Source organism: Phaethon aethereus (assembly GCF_964289735.1).
Source record: "Phaethon aethereus genome assembly, chromosome: 1".
In the NCBI taxonomy this organism is placed as follows: domain Eukaryota; kingdom Metazoa; phylum Chordata; class Aves; order Phaethontiformes; family Phaethontidae; genus Phaethon; species Phaethon aethereus.
This window is the reverse complement of record NC_138575.1, coordinates 23829436-23849901: the sequence shown is the minus strand read 5'-3', so window position 1 is coordinate 23849901 and position 20466 is coordinate 23829436. Positions and strand designations below refer to the sequence as shown.

General features: G+C 39.6%; 1 protein-coding gene across 1 annotated transcript in view; it reads right to left on the bottom strand.

Moving 5' to 3' along the window:
* The window catches only part of GRM8 (glutamate metabotropic receptor 8), a gene marked incomplete at both ends in the record, with an annotated part of 360871 nt that extends 345365 nt beyond the window's left edge, over window positions 1-15506 (bottom strand). Inside the window, one exon of the mRNA XM_082011400.1 lies at window positions 14997-15506. Within this exon, the coding sequence (XP_081867526.1) occupies window positions 14997-15506 (510 nt within the window). The remainder of the gene's footprint in view (window positions 1-14996) is intronic.
* Window positions 15507-20466: the final 4960 nt, after the last annotated feature.

Sequence of the window (20466 nt, the reverse complement as noted above, 5' to 3'; positions counted from 1 at the left end):
CATCCTGAGCCTTCAGTTAAGAAATGCCACAAACGTAACTGTTTAGAGACTTGTATGTTAGATTTGAAAATAAAAAGTTCTGTCATAGTCTAACTATTTATTTTATTTGTCCATTTGACATTACTTTTATGGTTCATTTTCTTTGTGTTTTAATATTTTAATGGTCTTCAATGTATTATAAGGAGGCGCCTGGAGCACTGCTGCAAATAGAGGCTGTAAAGTAAAATACAACATTATTTAGTATTATGATATCAATCTGCCTAAATAACTATAGTATCCACAATGCTCACAATAGCCTGAAGAAAGAAAGAATGACAAATATTACTGTCAATAGCTGCTGTGGAAGTGTCCTCCAATTTTCTATATTCAAAACAAAAATCTCTACAGTCCTTCTATAAAGCCCTATGTGTAAAACAAATCAAAAGTAATTACAAGCCTGTATATTAAGGACAGAAACCACCTATATTTTATGAAAGTATGTAAATAAGACAGTTCATGGCAAGGGTTTTGCACTACAGAGATATCAGCCCTAGATACTGAACGACCTGCTTGGCATTTAGACAGTTCATAAGTGAGATGGTCAGTACTGCATAGCAGTAGGTGGTTAGAAATTCCTAGTCTTTGGAAGTCACTAGGTCTTCATCTACAATTGACGAACATACACAGGCACTTCCAGAAGTCCACTAGCACTTCAGACTCACAGGGGATGATTCAGCCATTCATACGAGTACAAGAGTCTGTCCTTGAGGTCTATGTTAAACTAGGCACCTGAGGGTGGGGGTGAGATGAATCTTTTGTTACCATTCTGGCCAAGACTTTCAAACTTCATCTTAAAGATAAAAGCTTGGAAATACATGGCTAAAGCATCCAAATGAATGTTTCAATACTCAAATGTACTTTACTGTTAGGTGTCCCCATGGCATTCAGCAGGTCTTCCGTTGGTTCTGATCTCTGTCACCACATATCCGTCATTTATTTGTAATTTATCCTCTCAATGCACAAGTACATTCCCAAACAAAAAAAATGAGGCTGTAGTAGCTGCCTGTATTATACTCAATAACCTGGTGGTTAGAGTACTCAGCTGGGAACAACTAAGCAATGAGTTATAGGGTTTTGGGACATGAAAGTCTTTTTTGCTGAAGCTGTTCATGTTTTCATAAACAATTAAGCTTCCATTGGACCCGCCTGAGAGTAATTCACTGTATAGTCCAGTATTCAGCAAGGATCAGGGATAGGTAAGTTCAAATCATTGCTCTAATGAATATTTAATGAATTCTAGCATAGACGAAATAAAATGTTCCCATTGTGAAAGCCTATCAGCAGTGAATAGACAGCATCTGGCAACAGCAGCGTTAACTTGCGTACAGCTGTTCAAGGGGACAGCGGGAAGCGGCTTTCAAAGAAGCAGATGCACAAGTACAGGCCTGTTTTGACAAAGAGTTCTGAGATGAGAGCTCTTCAGGGAAAGTCCTGCACACAGGAGATGGGTGGCATAAGACCTGTTCTGGCAGAAAGAAAAGTCACGGGGTGAAAGTTCAGGGAAGCTAAATTATACAGAGTGCCCCGGTGTCCCCGCTTCTGCGGAGACTCACCCCTGTGACCAGGACTCTTAATTTGACTATAAAGCAGTTTTGTCTGTTGTTGTGGGGACTGGAGTTGAGCTACCCTGTTTCCTAAACTATATTTGATTCCCTGTTCTAAATACAAAAGCACGAATTTGCCCAAAAGCCTTGTGTAATTCATGAGTCAACACGCTGTGATAAGAAGAGGGACACCACCGCTTAATGAATGGTACCCCAGATTGGCATTTCAAACCTGTCACTTTTTTTTTTAAGTTCTAGGATTTCCAAAATAGAAATAAAATACTTTGTTTCACATGGAATATAAGTTAGCATTTAACACAAAACGAAATATTTCCGAGAGTTTTCCACAACAAAACAAAAAACCCAACCAAATAAAGAAGCCCCCAAATCCCAATTCAACGTGATCATTTTGGCTCAGACTAAAACAAAGGCTTATTTTCAGTTCAGCTGTCAAAGTGACTAATTATTTGCACAGCCTTGCTCACAATATTGCATTCATGCTTTGGGCATATTAAAAATAACTGAAAAGGAGAAAATTCACAAATAGGAATAACCTTTTCTAAAAGGTGTGGCAGGCCCTCTTAGCTCCCGATCCAATCCTGATAAGTAGGTGAGGTAGTTATTTGTCACACAGAAGTTGCACTAGTCATAGGGATTTTTACTCAAACTAGAGATAAGCAAAAAAACTTTTAATGAAATCAGCATGAAAAATAAAACACCAAAAAAAAAAAAAGGTTCCTGAAAACCAAGAAATAAACTGGAATAATTGTTACAAGTCTTTTACAAAATTGATTTGACCGTCACTCTTCTCAAGCATTTAAGAAGAAAAAAGTCCACTCCGTTAAACAGAACATCATTTGCACACACCTGTCTTAATTTTCTTTTATCCTACACTATTTAATTTCATGCTTTGTCGTAATAATGGCAGACATCAATTTTTTCCCAATAACTCTAATAGAGATTGCAGAGATAAGTTTTAACAATTTTAATTTTACTGGGCAATAATCCAAATATTTTTTCCCGACTCTGGGGCTCTCTTTGACTGGCATGGTTTCCTAAGGGGGATGTACAGCCTCTGATTGCAGGTCAGGCAGGTTTTACCAGTTGCTCCAGGGGCTGATAACTTGCATATTTAAATCATACAGCGAGTTGGATAATCCCCTTTCATAGCAGAATCCAGGGTAGCGGACTATGTAAGAGGATACAAGGAATCCCTCATTAAGGACTATCTATCTGAGGTACTTGTATGCCCCCAGCCCTCAGTCTCATATCTGGTTATTGAGGAGCCTCTATATTCACAAATCCCGCTGGGCACAGAAGTTCTATAACCAGGGAAGCAGCAGGTCCCTGGGCTTCAGTCCTCCAGAGCCGCCGGGCACCCGGCTCCGTGGGCATCAGCCGTCGGGCTGAAGGATTCGCTTCTGCGTGACTTGCCCAAGGTCACAGAGGAATCTGTGGTGAAGCAAGACAAAGGATGTAAGGCTTCAACGGGCACTACCAGACAGCAAGGGCAGTCTGTCACGCTCAGACAAAGCTTTGCAGCCTGCCATTGAGCCGAGTGATTATTTGACCCATCCCCAAATCACCCTGCGTTTTCATCAGCTTTTTACATCTTTACTCTCACTCTCTCCTATACGCCGGAATCAAACGTTATTTGATGCGTATGCAAAGATGCAATAAAATAACTTGAACTGTGAATCTTCATTCCTGAAGCACAAGTCCTTCGCTATTCGTCCTAAAAATAGAAATAAGGAGAGGAAAAAAAAAAAAACACCAAGCTCTGAAACTTGGCAGGAACGGCAGGAAATCATACCTTGAGTCACAGGGCACTCTCAGCATCTGTTCCAACTGCAAGATTTTGACGCTGCCATATACAACACAGCTACACTCCCTTCATATTCCGGTCTCCAAGACTAGCCCTAGAGATATTATTCTTTCTCTGCAGTGCATCTTGTCTCAAATACCTTACGTATTCACCTTCCACAATGCTGTTCAGTTGGTACTGGAGATGTGAACTAGCTCACAGATGATGGGTTTTTGCTGTTCAGAAGATACTTGGCAAAATGATTCCCAGTGGGCTGAAACAACAGCTCCAATTGTGCTTAGGTTTTGCAAGTGGAATTGTTCGTAACATGCACAAAAAAAGAAATGCTGGTTAATAAGATACGTTTACACTTAAACTTTCAAAGGGCGTCATCAAATCCTGTCCAACAAAGACGACACAAGCACATTATTTTTCTTTCATGTTTCATGCTTTCTAATAGCTTTTACTTTCATTACAAACACTTCAGTTCTGCCTGAACTGAGCACAAAGAGAATCAGCCCTTTAATCCTCAGGACAATACATATTTTCTTCACACTTTGGAAAGTAAATATAGCAGCTTGTAACTTTTAAATCCTGTGCTTTGTTATGCAAAAGACTGCAAACAGAACCATCAAAGTTAGAAGTGGAAAACACTGGCTACCTTACCTAGATCATTTTCCTGCTGATACAAAAATTTACACTTTTATACTTCTGTCTAATCTAATTTTCAGAGAGTTGGGAAGTAGGAAATTTGGCATTTCTCCTATCCTACACAATGGGATTAACCTTTAGACAGTGTACAATAGGGTACTTCTTGGCAATATTTTTTTCTAATAATTAACCTGTATTTTCCCCCCTGAAAAAATATCCTAGCTGTACATGCCCGTGCTCCATTAACTCATCTTTACCAGTAGAATTTGGCGTATTATGTTTGTAGTTAGTCCATATTATAAAAGCCATGCTGCAGAGGCATGCCTGTGGAAATCGAATTGCCAGCTCTCTCAAGACCAGTGCTGTCTCACAGATACAAACCCTCTCTCTTAGAGCTGAACGTATCCATATGTCTTTGCAGACTGAGACCAAAAGGGCATCACCATGATCATATCTGAAAACACCATGAAGCAATAATTGAGGACCCACACCCACTTTTGCTACACATCTGTTGAACTCCCATGCTGGAATAGAAAGCTTACCGACAGTAATACCAACAGGATGCAATTTTGTATGGACACAGGACATTATTTCCCTCTGGATAAATTCAGTTTTACAGTGGTATAATTCACTGGCTTCCCTGGAATTCATTGCTTTCCTGGGGATTCTTCCTCATTTAAATGAGACTAAGTGACACAAAAATCAGACTCTGTTTCCCTTGTGAGTAAACAGAATTCAACAAGCAGGTCCTATCCGGCTAGCTACAGAAGAATATAGTCACTTATGCTGCTTGTCTGCTGCTCCTGCACTCAGCAGAAGCCAGATGTCTGAATCATAAAACAATCCGTGCCCCAGGCCTTCGCATTTCCCATTCAGTGTTTGTTTCCTTCTGCAGGACGTATTTTTGTTTGGTCCCAGACACCACAGCGATGAGCATAGTCTGAATCCCCAGGACTGTTTATGCTGCTTCTAATGATAAACGAGTTCCTTGTCTCGGATTACCAAGATACGTTCTCTTCTCCCACAGCACTCTCGTGACCGGTTGTTCAGACTACGTAGTCCACAGCCAATGAATTTATGGTAATATCACAGAATCACAGAATCACCAAGGTTGGAAAGGACCTTCAAAATCATCAAGTCCAACCATTAATCCAGCGCCACCATGTCCCCTAAACCATGTCCTGAAGCTCCACATCCACACGTTTTTTGAACACTTCCAGAGATGGTGACTCCACCACCTCCCTGGGCAGCCTGTTCCAATATAGCAAATACGTAGCGAATACACATGTGCGAAAGCAGACATACAGCCTTCCTTTCTATGATTAGCCAGTATGTACTGTCTTCTATAGCTGTGCTTCTCAGAATTTTAGTCCATGCTCCCCTTCACTTAATAATCCTTTAACATATCATCCGAACAAGCAAGTCTTGAGACCTCCTGTGACTTCATCTGACTTCATATAGCGCACCTGCTAGACTGGTAAGTCCTTGTCTAGGTGACAGCCCTCAAGGAATTCAGCTCTTCTGGAAGGAGACTTTCTGTGTTTCATCACTATTGATAAAACCAAAGCATACTCATGGCACCAAAAGAAGAAATAAGAATGGTAAGAAAGCCAGCCCTTTCTTCAGCTCTTCTCTTGGGCTTTGTTTTGGAAGTGTTAGGCCAGGACAACTATTGCAGGATCCACAGCCTCTTTGAAATAATTCTCTAAAGAATAGCCTAAATATAACTGTGGTGATAACTTTTCACTAAGACCTTAACATTTCAAAGGACTTTACAAACAAAAAAACAAAGAAAATTTATTTGAATAAGAATAACAACCACCGTGGGGGATCAGTGTTAACATAATGCAATGGAATCGCTTGACAAAATTTTACCCAGCCTGGAAGAAGATTGTAATGGCATTTAAAATGACAGAGCCACTATCAGAGTAAAAAGCTAATGGAAGTTGTTAGGAGCTTTTTGTAGAATGATATCCAAAATGGGCTACCGTCCTTTTGCTACTTTTACGTTTATAGAAAAGCCATGCGCATAAATGTGTTAGAGGAAAAGGAATAAAGATCCTGTCTCTACAAACACTGCTGCTATGCAACTAAATGCTGCAGGCACCTCCTATGAAGGAATGTAAGCCAAAACCTGAAATATGAATTATTTCTGCTCAGAGAAATCACTCTCGCTCCTGTTCCACAGTCCTAAGTTATAAAAAAAATACAGTAGGAAGAGAGCTCTCACAATACCACAGCGTATCTCAGAATTGTTATCAGAAATAATTTATTTCACAGAAGAGTTAGAGCCAGGTATCTATCTGAAGTGAAAGGAGAGACCCTTGTCCCTTTAGGGCTCAATCTCCCAACAAGCATTGCCCTTATTTTCTGTTATCCCCATAGATAGGTCCCACTCATAAGTCGCCCAAACTCCAGTTCTTCCTCCTGCTGACTCACTCATCCTCATGACCCACAGAAACTAAACCCCAGTCAGAGCCTTGCTTATTCAGCACGTCTGAAAGAATTTTCTTTGGAGACTATGGAATTAAATACTCACTTGAAAAATAATGGGGGCAGTGGTGAACGAGTAGCTTTTCTTAAGACAAAAAGAGAGAGAAATAAAGTGGGGGCAGAGAAAAGGAAGGAGAGAAAAGGAGATGAATAAGGTACCTCCTGCAGGAAAGTGAGGAAGGAATTCAGAAACTGGTACCACCCTTGCAGGTGGTTAAAATCTTCTCATAAATGTGTACAGAGACACCTATCACTTCCATACAAGGCTTCCAAAGCCATCCAGCGAGAAGAGGTTCTCTCTGGTGAAAGCGCAAGCATGGATCATCCCATCCTCTTTCTGCAAACATGAAAGATGGATCCACACTCATAGGGCTGATCTAGTCCCCCGCTGAAAGCATTTTACTCTCTCTGTTGAGGACACAGGCAGCCAAGGGCAAACAGCCTCCTAATTTAAGGCCTCACTTAAATGCTTAATTGTCCTGTCAGAAGGATAGGGGACATAATATCTTGCTTTTCTGATCTGGGAGCATATGTATATCCCAGCCCAGAGGAGCATTTTGCTCCTGGCTATTTAATTCATTCATGTGGAATTAGTGTCCCTCAGCAAGATTTTTGTTTGGATGCCTATTTTTCTCTGATAAATGCAAGCAAACCCAAGGATATACATTTAAGCACTGTAAACCAGTTTAATCCTAAAAGCACAATGTGCTTTAGGGAAAATAATGAGGATGGAAATACACAAACCCACAAAATCTACCAGTTGGCTGTAACACACAATAGTGCCTGGTTTCTGACGACAATCAGAATGCAGGACTATTCATATTGCACAGCTGTCACTGTACAGAAACAATTATCCACCAGGGAAAAAAAAAAAAGTCTTAATTTAGTTCTTGTCGTGGCGAATAAAACTAACATTGCTGCACTAAAACACCGAAACTGCATCAATGGTCCTTGCAGCGTCTCGGCTTCCCCTCAGTGTGACGTAGGAGCAGAGCTCTGCCCCGAGAAATCAGCAGCAACGTCTACGCCGGTAAATCACATCATTTCAGAGCACATCCCTCAACACCAGCTCAGCTGCTCAGCCGCAACCTGTGCCAGCCAAGTCTCCCGATTTCCAGACGGGCTTCAGAAGCCTGCATGGGTCAGGAATCGTTCCCTCGCAGTAATTTGCATGCAGCCCCATGATTTGGGGGAATAAAGGAGTTTATGACACGGGTGTGGATTGCCTGTGTCAGCTAGCCTCGGTGCCAGAGAACTATGCCAGCTATATTTTGTTTACTAACAGAGGCATAAAAAGTGCCTCCTATTAACACTGGATCTTTAAAAAAGCACATTGCAGAGTTTGTGTTTCTGTGTGTAAGTGAGCTCTTGTTGAACTGCTAGAGTCCCCTTAGCCTTTGGTCTTCTAATTTGTGAAACGATAACTGATATCTATATTAATATATTTGCAAATAATATTTGCAAATATATTAATTGCAGGTGGTTAAAATCTTCTCATAAATGTGTAAATATCACATACAAATAAATAATATTTGCAAATAACTCAGGGGCCCCTGTTGGATACAAACAACCCTAGTACAGTAGTAGGAACTCAGCAAAACTTCAGCCATGAAAGGGTGAAGTAATTCTCTCTGCATATGCAGTTTCCTTCATGTGAGGGAAAAATGTGTGTGTGTGTGTGTATATATATATATGTATATACACATATGTGTGTGTGTATATGTATATATACACATATATATACACATATATATATGTATACATATATATATATATAGTCCCAGCTGCCCTCAGGACAGTAGAAAGAAAATCAGACCATTGGTCTTTAACAGCTACAGTCTCTTTGTAAGGTGTTCACATGCTGTGGTTGTGGAATGACGTAAAAACCTCAACGCTTTAGAAAGCTTCGGTTTGCCTGCAAGAACAGGGGAGACATCTTAAACCATTTAACAAACGTTAATCAAGCTTCTAGTTGTTCCTGTGAAATGGTTAAATAGAATCAAATCAAAATGACAAGAGAGAAGCACAAAAAGGCCAAGAGATGTTTCTAAACCTTATAGCAAACCAATGGCAAACATGGAAAATAATACAGAAAAACAGATTGCCCCTTTGCTCTAACCACTAGTGACAACTCCATCCAGGAATGGAAGAAGACTGAAAATATTAGCTCTTTAGAGGAATATTTAAGGAACTAACATAGTGTAAACTACTAAATGAATGTATGAAGTTGCTTTTGCACAAATTGCACAAATAAAATGTGATACTAATCAGTCTTAGTTTTCACGGAATCTGAAAACCCATTATTTCCTCTGGCTGCAACTGAAAAATATTTCCGAATGTTTCATTATTGATACTTGCAATATATGTATATGTTGTACCTATAATTTTACCTTGGTGTTGGCCTGGCATTTACCTCTCTTGACCATAACACATTTATTGAATGGTTGGATTAAAAGGGGTTCTTGCATAATCGAGTATCTACTACCATGGAAATGTAAAGAGATATTTATGCTGTTCCTATGTATAAGAAGCTGAATTATGAAAAAAAAAAAAAAAACAGAAAAAAAATGTATTTTATAATTGTATTTTCCAACCAATAACAAGACAAGATGCTCAGGCACTAAACAGATACATGCTTGTAATAAGCTACAAAAAACACTGTGAAATTAAACAGGATGTATTGGCAATGGGCTCTTTTTATAATTAAAAATGATTCAGAAAGTGAAAATATTATTTAGAACAAAGGTAAAACAAATCTGTTCATCTTAAGAGCTGATTTCAAAACGTTTCAGTCATCTCTTCCCTTACAACAATTTTTCTTCACACTTCACATGAGATTTTCCACATGTTTTATCCACCAAAAAAAAATCATCCTGTTTCAAATTTCAAATGCTATGCAGCAGAAATGTTATTGACAAAAGTAGCATGACACAGTGAACAGAAAGCTCATATATTTGAATCCATCCAGCGCATTTTTATTAATGAATGACAATGAGTTGGATAAAATTCTTGAGCCTGTTCTTCACTTCTTATAAAGTATATGGTAAAGCTCTTCTGTTATGGAGAGGCCCTGCAGTCAGATATGGAAGAGACTGACTCCTGCATCCCTCTAGAGACTCTGAAGTCAGGAATTCTCACAAGGTGCAAAAATTTCCGTAGAGTCAGGATCTGTGTATAGCTCAGGTTGCCTCAGAAAAGTATGAGTGCGCTCTCTGGAATTATGTGGCAAAGTGTTACTGCGTTTTATTTACATCACATTCCCTTCAATCATGAGATGCACTCTATTGCCACAGTTAAATACATGGCCCTGTATTTATGAAGTTCAGTGAGGTTCAGCTCTGTGCAATGGTCATTCCCTTGTTTCTGGGAGGTCTGTCTGTTGTTTTCTGCAGGTCTGGAAAAGAAGGAGCAAGAGCACCAAATGGCAGCCAAACAAAAGAAGACCTGCAACTGAGACTAAAAAAGCATCATCCGGGTAGAGCCCTGGTAGCTGCGCAAGGCTGCCAGCCAAAGATATATGATAAAACCCAAAATGAGGCAAGGAAACAATCAAAGGAAATAAACAAAATGCTTCGGGAGCTAATGCATTCACTTCTAGGTTTACTGAAAGAAACTATCGCTTGCATTTTGGATGGCTGCACATAAAGTTGAAAGAGTAACTCCGTAATGTCATTTTTTTTTTTTTTTTTTTTTTTTACTTGTGCTTCTGAAGAGGTAAATGTGTATGAAATGTATAAGGCAAATGTGCATGAAGCGAATATTAGTCCCTCCAGACAGCAGCTATTAAAGTGGATTACAGTGGTGCAGCAAGAAGGGAATTTGACCAAAAAGAGGAAGTCATTTAGTGCTGGGAAAAGAGAAGAAAACAGAAGGCAAGGCAAGGCAAAAGACAAGGCAAGGCAAGGCAAGGAAAGGAATAAAACTGTCAACGTTTTGGCTTTATACACATGTACATAAAAGCTTAAGATCACAATTCCCCAAGCATACTGTCCACCCATCTCAATTCACATGCAAACCCATATCCCTAGGCTGCTCCCAGTGTGACATTGGCTAGAAGATACATGAAGGTGAGAGATGGAGTGTACCAAGGAGTTCAAAATAGCGTGAGGTTCTTTAGATGGGAGAACACTAACATAAATAAATGTCTCTCTTTCTTCCAGCAGATTTTAATCATTGGCATGAGTTATTCAGACATTAAACAAGTAGCATCTTTGAATAAAGGGAATATAATACATGAAGTGAGCTAAGTTATAGAGTCTCTTTTTTCCTCCAGGCCAAGTTTTGAGGGACCACAACAGCCTAAATGTTTGTGAGCATCACATAAAGAAGATAACAGATACCACCTGGCTGTGCCTGAGCACCCTACAGGAAGTCAAAATTTCAGTGAGGCAAAGCCAGGGAAGGAGGTAGGAGTAAGATTTTAAGTGATACACTCAATAGAAAAGTTGCCTTTGTGTTAGTGAGAGTTGTCCAATGGGGACAGCCAGCCCCTCAATAGATCCTACCAGACAAACAGAAACCAGCTTGGCAGCAGGATTTCCAGACTGAAAACAAAAAAAACCCAAGACAACATCACCTTTTGTTACGCAGAGGAAAAAGCAGCTCCTGGTTCACCAGAAGAGAACAGGCCTGGCCCATGCCTGATTGTCCAATTTTTACATCCACCACCATGGGAAATGCTAAAAAACTGTCAGGGCCCTGAGTGCACTGCCAGGCTCTGCACCACCCTCCCTTCCCCAGCCCTGCATTTGGCTCCATGTGTTCAAGGTCAGCTTCAATAAGGTACAGATATGTGACACTGGCTCGGCCCAGGAAAACAGATAAGTTGTGAGGAAGAGCAATGAGAAGCCTCATCAAGACCTCTGTCCCCCTTCTTTGCTCAGCAGCTTCATTTCAGCTCTGGCCCTTGCCCTGGGCTCCTGCTTGAGCTGTGCTGCTGGCCATTACCTTGCTGACCCCAGCCTTGCCTTTCTGACCTGACTTCCTGGTTGACCATCAACCTGCCTCACTACTATGGACTTCTCTGGAAATCACTGGACTGTTGGCTGAACCTGGTTACGTGGACGGACCGGTTTTGTTCTTCTCAGTCACTTGAGGCCATGTCTGCATTCATGGGACCACTGCCCTTCTTGCCTTGCTGTCCCCTTGGCTCCTGTCTCTATTTCCCTTGTAAAGCAGCCCCCTCGATGCTCTCTGACCAAAACAACAATAAAATGATAAGTCAGCAACTTCAGCTGGGGACAATCTGTCCTGTGATCCAAGGAGTGTGTTACTACCCAGCACAGTCCTTCTGTGCTCGCCTCTCCTTCTTCCATTATATTTGTAGCAAAACCACCTCCAAGTTCTGAAAGCTTAACATGCAACTGTTTCACACAGCCTTTTTTGCACCAAGCACCACAGTAATACAAGGTAAAAAGCAGCCTCCTTACTATAATCAAGGGATGACAGGTCCACTTTCAAACAGTTAATTCCTTGAACAAGTGTTTCTTGTTTGCAAAGTGCCTCTGAAAGGTCTAAAACCATCAACAGGTGAAATCTAGGCTGTCCAAATTTGGACCATGATGTTTCAGACCTACTAAAGGGCAGAAAATCACCTGCTAAGAGGTGGTGTGCCTGGAAATTCACAAAAGGAGAAAGGACAGAGAAGAGTTCAAGGTGAGCTATTTGACGAGGAGAAAGGCTATAGATTAAGGTCATTTTCTGTGGTGCCTTCCCTCCCCTCTTCTCATGAAAACACTTAGATAAAAGGATACCGTTACTATCAATCAGTTTATGCTATCCACCAGATTATCAGACAGAACTATTGACCTGTGTGTTTTATGTTGTAAAATCAATAAAAGAAAGAAAAAAGATGGCAAGAAAAAGAAAAATAGCAGCATGAAATTCTGAGCTGCTGAGCATACTATTTCTCAGGCTATCTTTGTGTATTCACATTGAGTGATGTAATACACTTCTCACAATTTCATCATAGATTAAAATTTCACTGGGTGACAATGTTCTCAAAAAATTTGTAGTCCTGACATTTAGGAACTTCAGAGTAGATATTAAAGAAATACTGACCTTCAAATTACAGGTTCAACTTGCTGAACAGAACTGTTAGACAGATATACAGATGAATCACACTCATCCTGGATATAATGGAAACAGCCCTTTGCATGATGGTGATCACTGACTTCAGTGAAAGCACAGACATTTGCACCAGCTGAGTGCCCAGCTTTGACATATACCAAGATTCAGCGAACACAATTTCATACCTGGAGCCTCTGTGAGCATGGACCAAGGTCTTGGTCCTCAGCTGCAGAGCTGTGGGGATGCATCAGCGGAGAATCTCAGCCCATGTCTTTGGTCTGACTAAACCCAAACTGCATTATACTTCTGTATTTCTGGCAAATGACCCTTAGTTTCCTAATCCCCTTGACTATAACCATTGTGAATGGTTTCTATAGCACTGCCAGATGAGGCCCTTATCCAGAAGTCTTTACTCATGCAGAGATAACAGATCTACTTCTGAGAGGAAGGTGTAAAAACAGATTTCAGATGCAGGTCCAACATCAGACATTAAAGGGTATAATTCGTCATTTTTTTACATTATTAAGAATATTTATGCAGGATCTATAATTAAAACTAAAAGAGATGTCTCCTCCTTTTGCCAGACACTGTGTTACATCAATTAAATGGGTAAATAAGATCTTTCCCCAGAGGGGATATCATGTGACCCTCTATTGATTAAGACTGCAGTAGAATGTTATTTGCAATCTTATTGCATAATGGAAATCAGGAGGTAGCTGTCATGGTTTCAGAAGACAAATTGCTGCTATCTTAGACAATTCATAGGCTTCTCTCCTTCTTGCTGCTCTTAATTCACAGTTAATGCATGTCTTAGAAGGCTTAGTTTCTCAAATCAGTCTACAGTACTGTATTCAACTCAAAACTGGGTGTAAGTGGTAGCCTACATGGCCCTGCATTATGATGGGTATTAAAATGACCATTCCATCTATCATTACTTCAGAACAGTGCATTATTTAATAGGGTAACACAACTCCATAAAAGGATGCAAAATTAAAAATAGACACCTCCTGCAGCATGCATGATTATTCCCAGGAAAGACAGGCCTCCCCCACCAGGCACAGCTTCATATAAAACATTTTTAAGTCTTAGCTCAGTTTTGTGTACTTGATTTTCACAAGCAGAACATATGGCTGGAACAAATGCACTACTCTCAAACCTGTGCAGTAACTGCAGTTAGGAAGCAGTTTTGAGACTGTAATGAACACCTGACCACAATCCAGCAGACACTTTGCTCCTCCAATGAACTATAAATCCGTCTCCTTCATGGGAGAACCAGAGGGAAGGACAAAAATCTCCCTTTAAATGACTGAAACACTCTTTGCCAATTTGAGAAACCTTCAAAAATAAGGCAAATATTTCCTTACTTCTAATCAATCTCACAGTCACAACAATTAGAAAACAAGTGCAATGCTTTTCAAAATACGTCACAGTAATATTTAACATTACCGGAATCTTCTCCACCAAAGTCAAAGAAATGGTTTTTAAGTGGCTTTCAATGGTTGTGAAGTTGTAGGACATAAGGCAAGATTTCTGAATGGAAGGAACGAGTCTGAATAACAGTGGGCAGTAGGACAGTAATAGATTCAGACAAAAGTTATAGTTGTCTCATGTGTAGAAAAAAGCACTCAACTTACCATCATCTGTTTGCCATTGCACAGGATTAAAAATTAAACGTCTGCTGCCTGATCTGTTCCAGCTAAGTTGATTGATTAGAATGTGTTCATCTTCCCATCTAACTTAGCAAGCTTAAAAGTGGCAGGTTTACTTTTCCATCATTTATAATGCCAGAGCTTAATAAAGTACATGGAAGGAAATGCCAGTAGAACTTATGTCCAAAAGTAATCTCTCACAATGTGATAACAAAGTCTGTAAAAAATTATCACCTTGTAAAAAACATAGAGGGGGTTAAGATTTCAAGGCAATCAAAGATATTTCAGTACCCTTCATTTGGCTACACATGCACATCAATAGCACTAGATTATTATTGGCAAATCTTCCTATTTAGGGAAATTATCTGGTCCTCCTACAAATGGATTTGTGTTTAAATCTTATATTTCATTCTCCTGGAAATTTGCTAAATCAATCTCAACCCAGTCATGATGAACATAAACGCTCAATATGAAGCAAATGTGAGTAGTAAAAAGATAAGGATACAAATCCCTAAAGAGTTAAATGTACTCTGGTTGCTCAGAACTTCAAAAGAGGCATTTGACACCTTAAATTAGGGTCTGCAATCATTGATCTTTTTTTTTCTTTTACTTTGAAAGGGCAAACCAGTCATTTCAGGTTTCTGAACCTGAAAGAGTCCTTTCTTTTTTGAAGGTAACACAAGACAATCACCTCCACTTATTTCATTGTGCTTGAAATTTAACAGAAAGATAAAAAATGTTCCTTACCTTAAAAAGTCTTAAAATATTTGCGACCATAATGGACACGGAACTTGCTGCAGCACCTATCACACCTGATATCTTGTCTGGCTTAGTGAAAATAGGTGGGTCACCATTAGCACACTTCACGTCTGAACCATCTTTTTCTATCAACGCTTGCACAAATGTTAAGGACTGTTCCAATGCGTAAGTGTCCCTGGAACATGTATCAAGGATCCGGACACCTAAGGTGATATTGGCGAGAAGATCGGGGTCTTTATTAATTTGATCAATTGCATACAGCATTGCCTCTAGTCTGTGGATCCCTTTCTCCTTCTTGAGCTCCCCACAAGGCACCCCTCTATCCCCTTTTGCATGGACAGGGAACAGTCCTCCCAGGATGATGTCCCCATCCAGTCGGATGGAGTGGGCATATTCCTGGCCATGAGTTCTTTGCATGAGGGTCAGTATCCAGTAGAATTTGGCTGTTAACAGGAAGAAACAATGGCAGGAAACTAATCGTTTTCCTTTGTATACCATTTTCTCTGAAGACGTTGTTGCTATCCAGTATCCAGATTTTCTTCTTGCTAAAGGATGAGGTTGACCATTTGAAGCTGCACTTTCTGGAGGCTACCATCAGTGCCCAGTAAGTAATATAGAACCATGCGGTAGGTAGAAAAAGGATCTCAGCAGAAGTACGTAAAATGTGTTTTACAAGAGATGTCCACTGATGTCATGGGTTGATCAGCTTTTCCAAGAGCTGGTTTTCAATTGCTCTTAATAAATGGTGAAGTGTAGGGTAGTATGTCTGGTCCTGATGCTAAGAGGAGGTCAGTAGCTTATGTCCTTGTATTTTGCCTTGCAGCTGAGGTACTTCTGAAAAAAACAGGGAGAAATACCATTTAGTTCAGCAGTTTTATACCTGTCTCACAGTGAATTTACTTTTGAATATCAGTTACATCGCCTAGGTTTTAATTTCAATATTCTGTAAGGGAGTAGTTCTTGGCCTTCTGTGAATTTGAACACCTGGCTGCACCGTACTACAAGCTGGGAAACTGATGATACCAGCAGAGTAAAAACCAAATCAGGGTAACCAAACTTAGTTTGGTGTTCAGATTCCAACCAGTAATTCGTATTTACCTTCGCATTGCATGACATCCAGAAACAGATTTGATCCGTAACACATTGTCTTTTCTGTTTTGCTGTGTCATTCTCTTCCAGACTACAGAAGTGCAATACCTACTTACACTCTCACTCGCAGAGAGGTTCCATTTATGACAATGGAGTAATCAGGGCTCCTGAACCTAAGTACGCTCTTCAGCTGCTGCAGTACAAGCACATTCAATTCATTTGGATATTAAACTGATTATTTCTCCAGTGGAATTCACTTTTTTTCTGGGCTTACTATATATCTAAAACACCTTCCAGGTAATTTCTAACACTAAATTATTTTTATGAAAAGCTAGCTGATTTCTTAAGCAAAAAGAGCACAATGTATTCTCTTAGGAAACCAGATGAAGATCCAATATTCCCTTTCCAACATTTTACTTGAGCTGAGGTCCAACATTAATAAGATGTCTATTCTCTGCTTGCATTTGGACCACAATAAATAGGAACAGTGTTGTGCCCCCACTGGCATCTGCAGAAGCCCCACTGATTTTAACGAGATCAGGACTTCAGCCTACATATCTAAACACCTGACTGGCTGTTATAAATATCTCTAAATAGCTCCCACTTCAACTCTCAAGTGAGTGGCATTTAACAAAATCAATATTTAACAAAATTATACATGCCTGAATAAATTCTTAGACCTATGAAGAGAGGAGAGAAAGAATTAATTTTACATAATACTACATAGGCACACTGTGGGCAACTGCATCTGAGCCAGTCGCTCAAGGCACCTGTCACAGGCTATGGAGAGCAGTGGACACCCTAGGGAGTAATTCACTTGATCCTTTTCATTAAAGAAGTTTTATTTATTATTAAATTGATCACATTGAACAAGTGCCTACCTCACTGCCTCTACAGAAAATCCAGGCAGCTGGCTCCTCTCTAGGTATGTACTTCGTCCCTAGTGATCTGACTGGTTCCTACCAAAAATATGATCAAATTAGAAGACAATTGTAGACAAAATTAAAAGAGAGTTATAGAGAACTATATTGTTTTTCAAAGATATTTTGAACTATTTTCCACAAGGTTTTTATATATTATGTGGTAACAAAACTCAAAATGTGGTTTGATAATGCTTTAAATTGATCATCCTCTTCTTACATTTATTTTGTTACATGGTTTTCCCCAAATGATTAGTATTAACATTATCCCCAAATGATTATTATTATCATTATCCCCAAATGATTAGCTCACGAAAGCTGAAAAAGAGTTTTTAAATAGTGGCTATTTGAAGACCTGCGGAAAAGATCCACAATGCAAAGTCTTCTATTGAATGTGAAGGTATTGCACTGTGATTTGGCAACAGAATAACAACTTGAAAATGAGACATGTTTAATGAGTGTGAATAAAATTACTGCAATCGAGAACAGCAGCACACAAAACTTTCAGTGCCTCTCAACATTTAGTTTTGCTTGAATTTGGCTCAGGGTTGAATCTAAATGAAACAAAGTCTGTGCTGGTCTATGTGATAATGCCATCATTCTCCTTTGGCTCCTTTTGGGCACATAGTTTACAGATCTGACCAGGCTTCAGCTCCATGAGCCAAACACAGACTCAGCCACAAATAGGGGAACTTGACGAACGTCACTCCTTGAGTTGGTCCAGTCCCATGGGATGTTTCTTATATAGACCACGCTATAGAGAAAAGATTGTACTACCTATTAACTAGCCGCAACTGCCTCTTGTCTTGATTGCCTTAGCAGAAAAACACAGCTATTTTGAGTAAAATAGTAAAGAGTAAAAGTTGTAGCTACACCTAAAATAGACACAGAGGTAATTTCCTTTCTGGTTCCACAATGAACAACCAACTCATTAGTCTATGCATGTATGTACAACCCATATGGGGAGCGATTCTCTGAGGCAATAAAAGATAAAACTGCTCTTATTTAACACTGTATGGAGAACAAGAAAGCACCACTGAAAAAGTGAAAATATTCATGAAGGAAAGAAATGTTACTTTTTCTCTTGCTCAGCCTCAGGTCAATTCCTTACAGCCAAAGGATGCCCAGAAATTAAAGCAACTGTCAGCCTTTGCACAAACAAATTGTGATGAATTCAACTATTGCAACCCAAATTCCAACAACAATGGAGAAGCTACAGGGAGCCAAATATCCTCAGTCCAATACCTTATCTGGAAGTGACTGAAAGTCAAATGAATTGATAATAAGCATTTTTCAACATTATAGTCTACATAAGCATTAGATGTTCTGCCTCAGCCTTCATGTTTTCCTGAAAAAGTATGTTTCTTTACTGCAAGTGTTCACAGCTTGTCTGTAAAACAGAAATAAAATTTTAAAATGTTCTTTTTAAAAATTCAAGACCTTTTAGTCTTTTTTTTTTATATTACTTAAGAAACAAAAGCTTCTATTACACTGCCTAATTTATTCATGCCACACTGCTTTTCATATATTGATTAATATGAACTTTTACAGAATGTTATAAGGCTGTGGAGTTAAGCAGAAAGCATCTGATCTAAATGAATTCCATTTTTATCAATGAATTTTAGTGAAAAAGCATGGGCCCCTGGGCTGTAAAGCCTGAATGAACTCTCCTCATGTTCAGAGATTTCATCTGAAGTAAAATGCTGTCCTTTTCCAACTGACCATAAAACTTCAAATTAATGCAGATATATTCTTGGTTTACCAGGTTCCCCACTGTGGTAGCTGGTGTTCGCTAGAAACGTGGCTTCAGAGAAAAAATACACACATTTCCCCAGCAAAGTTCAAGAGTGAGTGCACCACAAAGCCTCTCTTCCAGTCACCTTGGAATACATACTTCTCTTGGGTTTAATTCATTAAAAATATCTGGCATTATCAGAACATGTTTCTATTTTTAAAGTCAGTATTTCAGCACAAACCTCCACTTGTTCTGCTAGAATATATATTTATTTTTAAACCCAAGGAGGCGGGGTACTGCAAGACAGGGGACATGGAAACTTCTGCATGTAGTGTCTGGTTCTGAAATTACTTCCTTCATAAAATCATTCAGCTTTATCAGATATTTGGTACTCAGGGTTGGGTACTCCAGTACCCTGTTGCCAGAGTCAGTGCATCAGCATGTGCCTGGGCTGGTCACTATTCCGACCACAGACTCATTGGACTGAGAGATGGGCTCATTACAGGAGTTCTTTATGTTAATGAAAAGGTCTAAATAATGAGCTGAGTGACAGATAAATACTTAAATAAATACAGGCAATGTCTCTATTTTGGTAACAAGGTTTCTCAAAGAGCCATCTTCAATCGGCACTCAAGTCGTGGCTGAAATCCTATAGAAAGATTCAATATGTTTACCTGGAAATATTTTTTTAAAGATCTCACCATTACAGACAGCCACAGGAGCAAGGAGTGCTCTCTGCACCATAAGCTGGAAAACATGTTCACTGAAGTTCATGGAACATTTTTTAATTGATGTTGCCAGCCAGACACACATGAACACTTTGCTGAGGGACACAAAAAAACTATTTAGTTTGGCAGGAAAAAACATCTGAGAAAAAGTATTTAAAATTTTTTTGAGGAAAAAAAAAATCATTTGTCATTGCATTTGAAGCACAGTTGGAACTGCACTAAAATAAAATAAAACCAATATTTTGTGAACTAGAAAAGGAGGAGTTTTAGGGTGAAAACCCATTTCTACTTTCACAAAAAGTCAAGTTGTCCAGTCAATGTAAAACTGATATGAATTGTACTGAATAAAAACAAAATACAGCATCTTCCATTATGAAGTTCCGAGGAGAGAAAGAATTGCAAAATTGTGCTTATTGTGACTTCATACTACTGATATGTTACTTCTGAACTATCAAATAAAAATTATCTTGCTAACGTTCATTTTAATGTTCATAAAAGTCGCCTCTCCCTCCTGCACAGCGTTCCGCGATGAACGAATAGCTGAATTTCCACACAAGAGCAGGTAAAGAGTTGCCACCTGCATAGAGTAACCTGACACATATAGAAGATTAATGGGTTTTGCTGACAACAGAAGGGAATTTGGAAAACCTTAGGCCTTGACATCGCAACTCCTAACTTGCAGGAGAATTCTTCATTGATGTAAGTAGTCTTATCTACCTCAGCTCTTCTGTAGTGATTTGCTGTGCCCCTGCCACAGAGGTAACCTCTACACAATAATCAGGACTTCAAGGCGAGTCACCCTCAGCATCTCGTTTACAGGAACTATTCCTTCCTAGTGCACGAGAAATGTCTCCACTCGGTCTGATCAGCCTCTTTTCAAATACCCCAGAGCACCTGCCTTCCCTCTCAACCCTGCAAATACCCATCCTCCAAACAAGCTACCCTGCTAAAAACCAGCGCAGGTCCTTCTGCCAGGGTGAAACTAA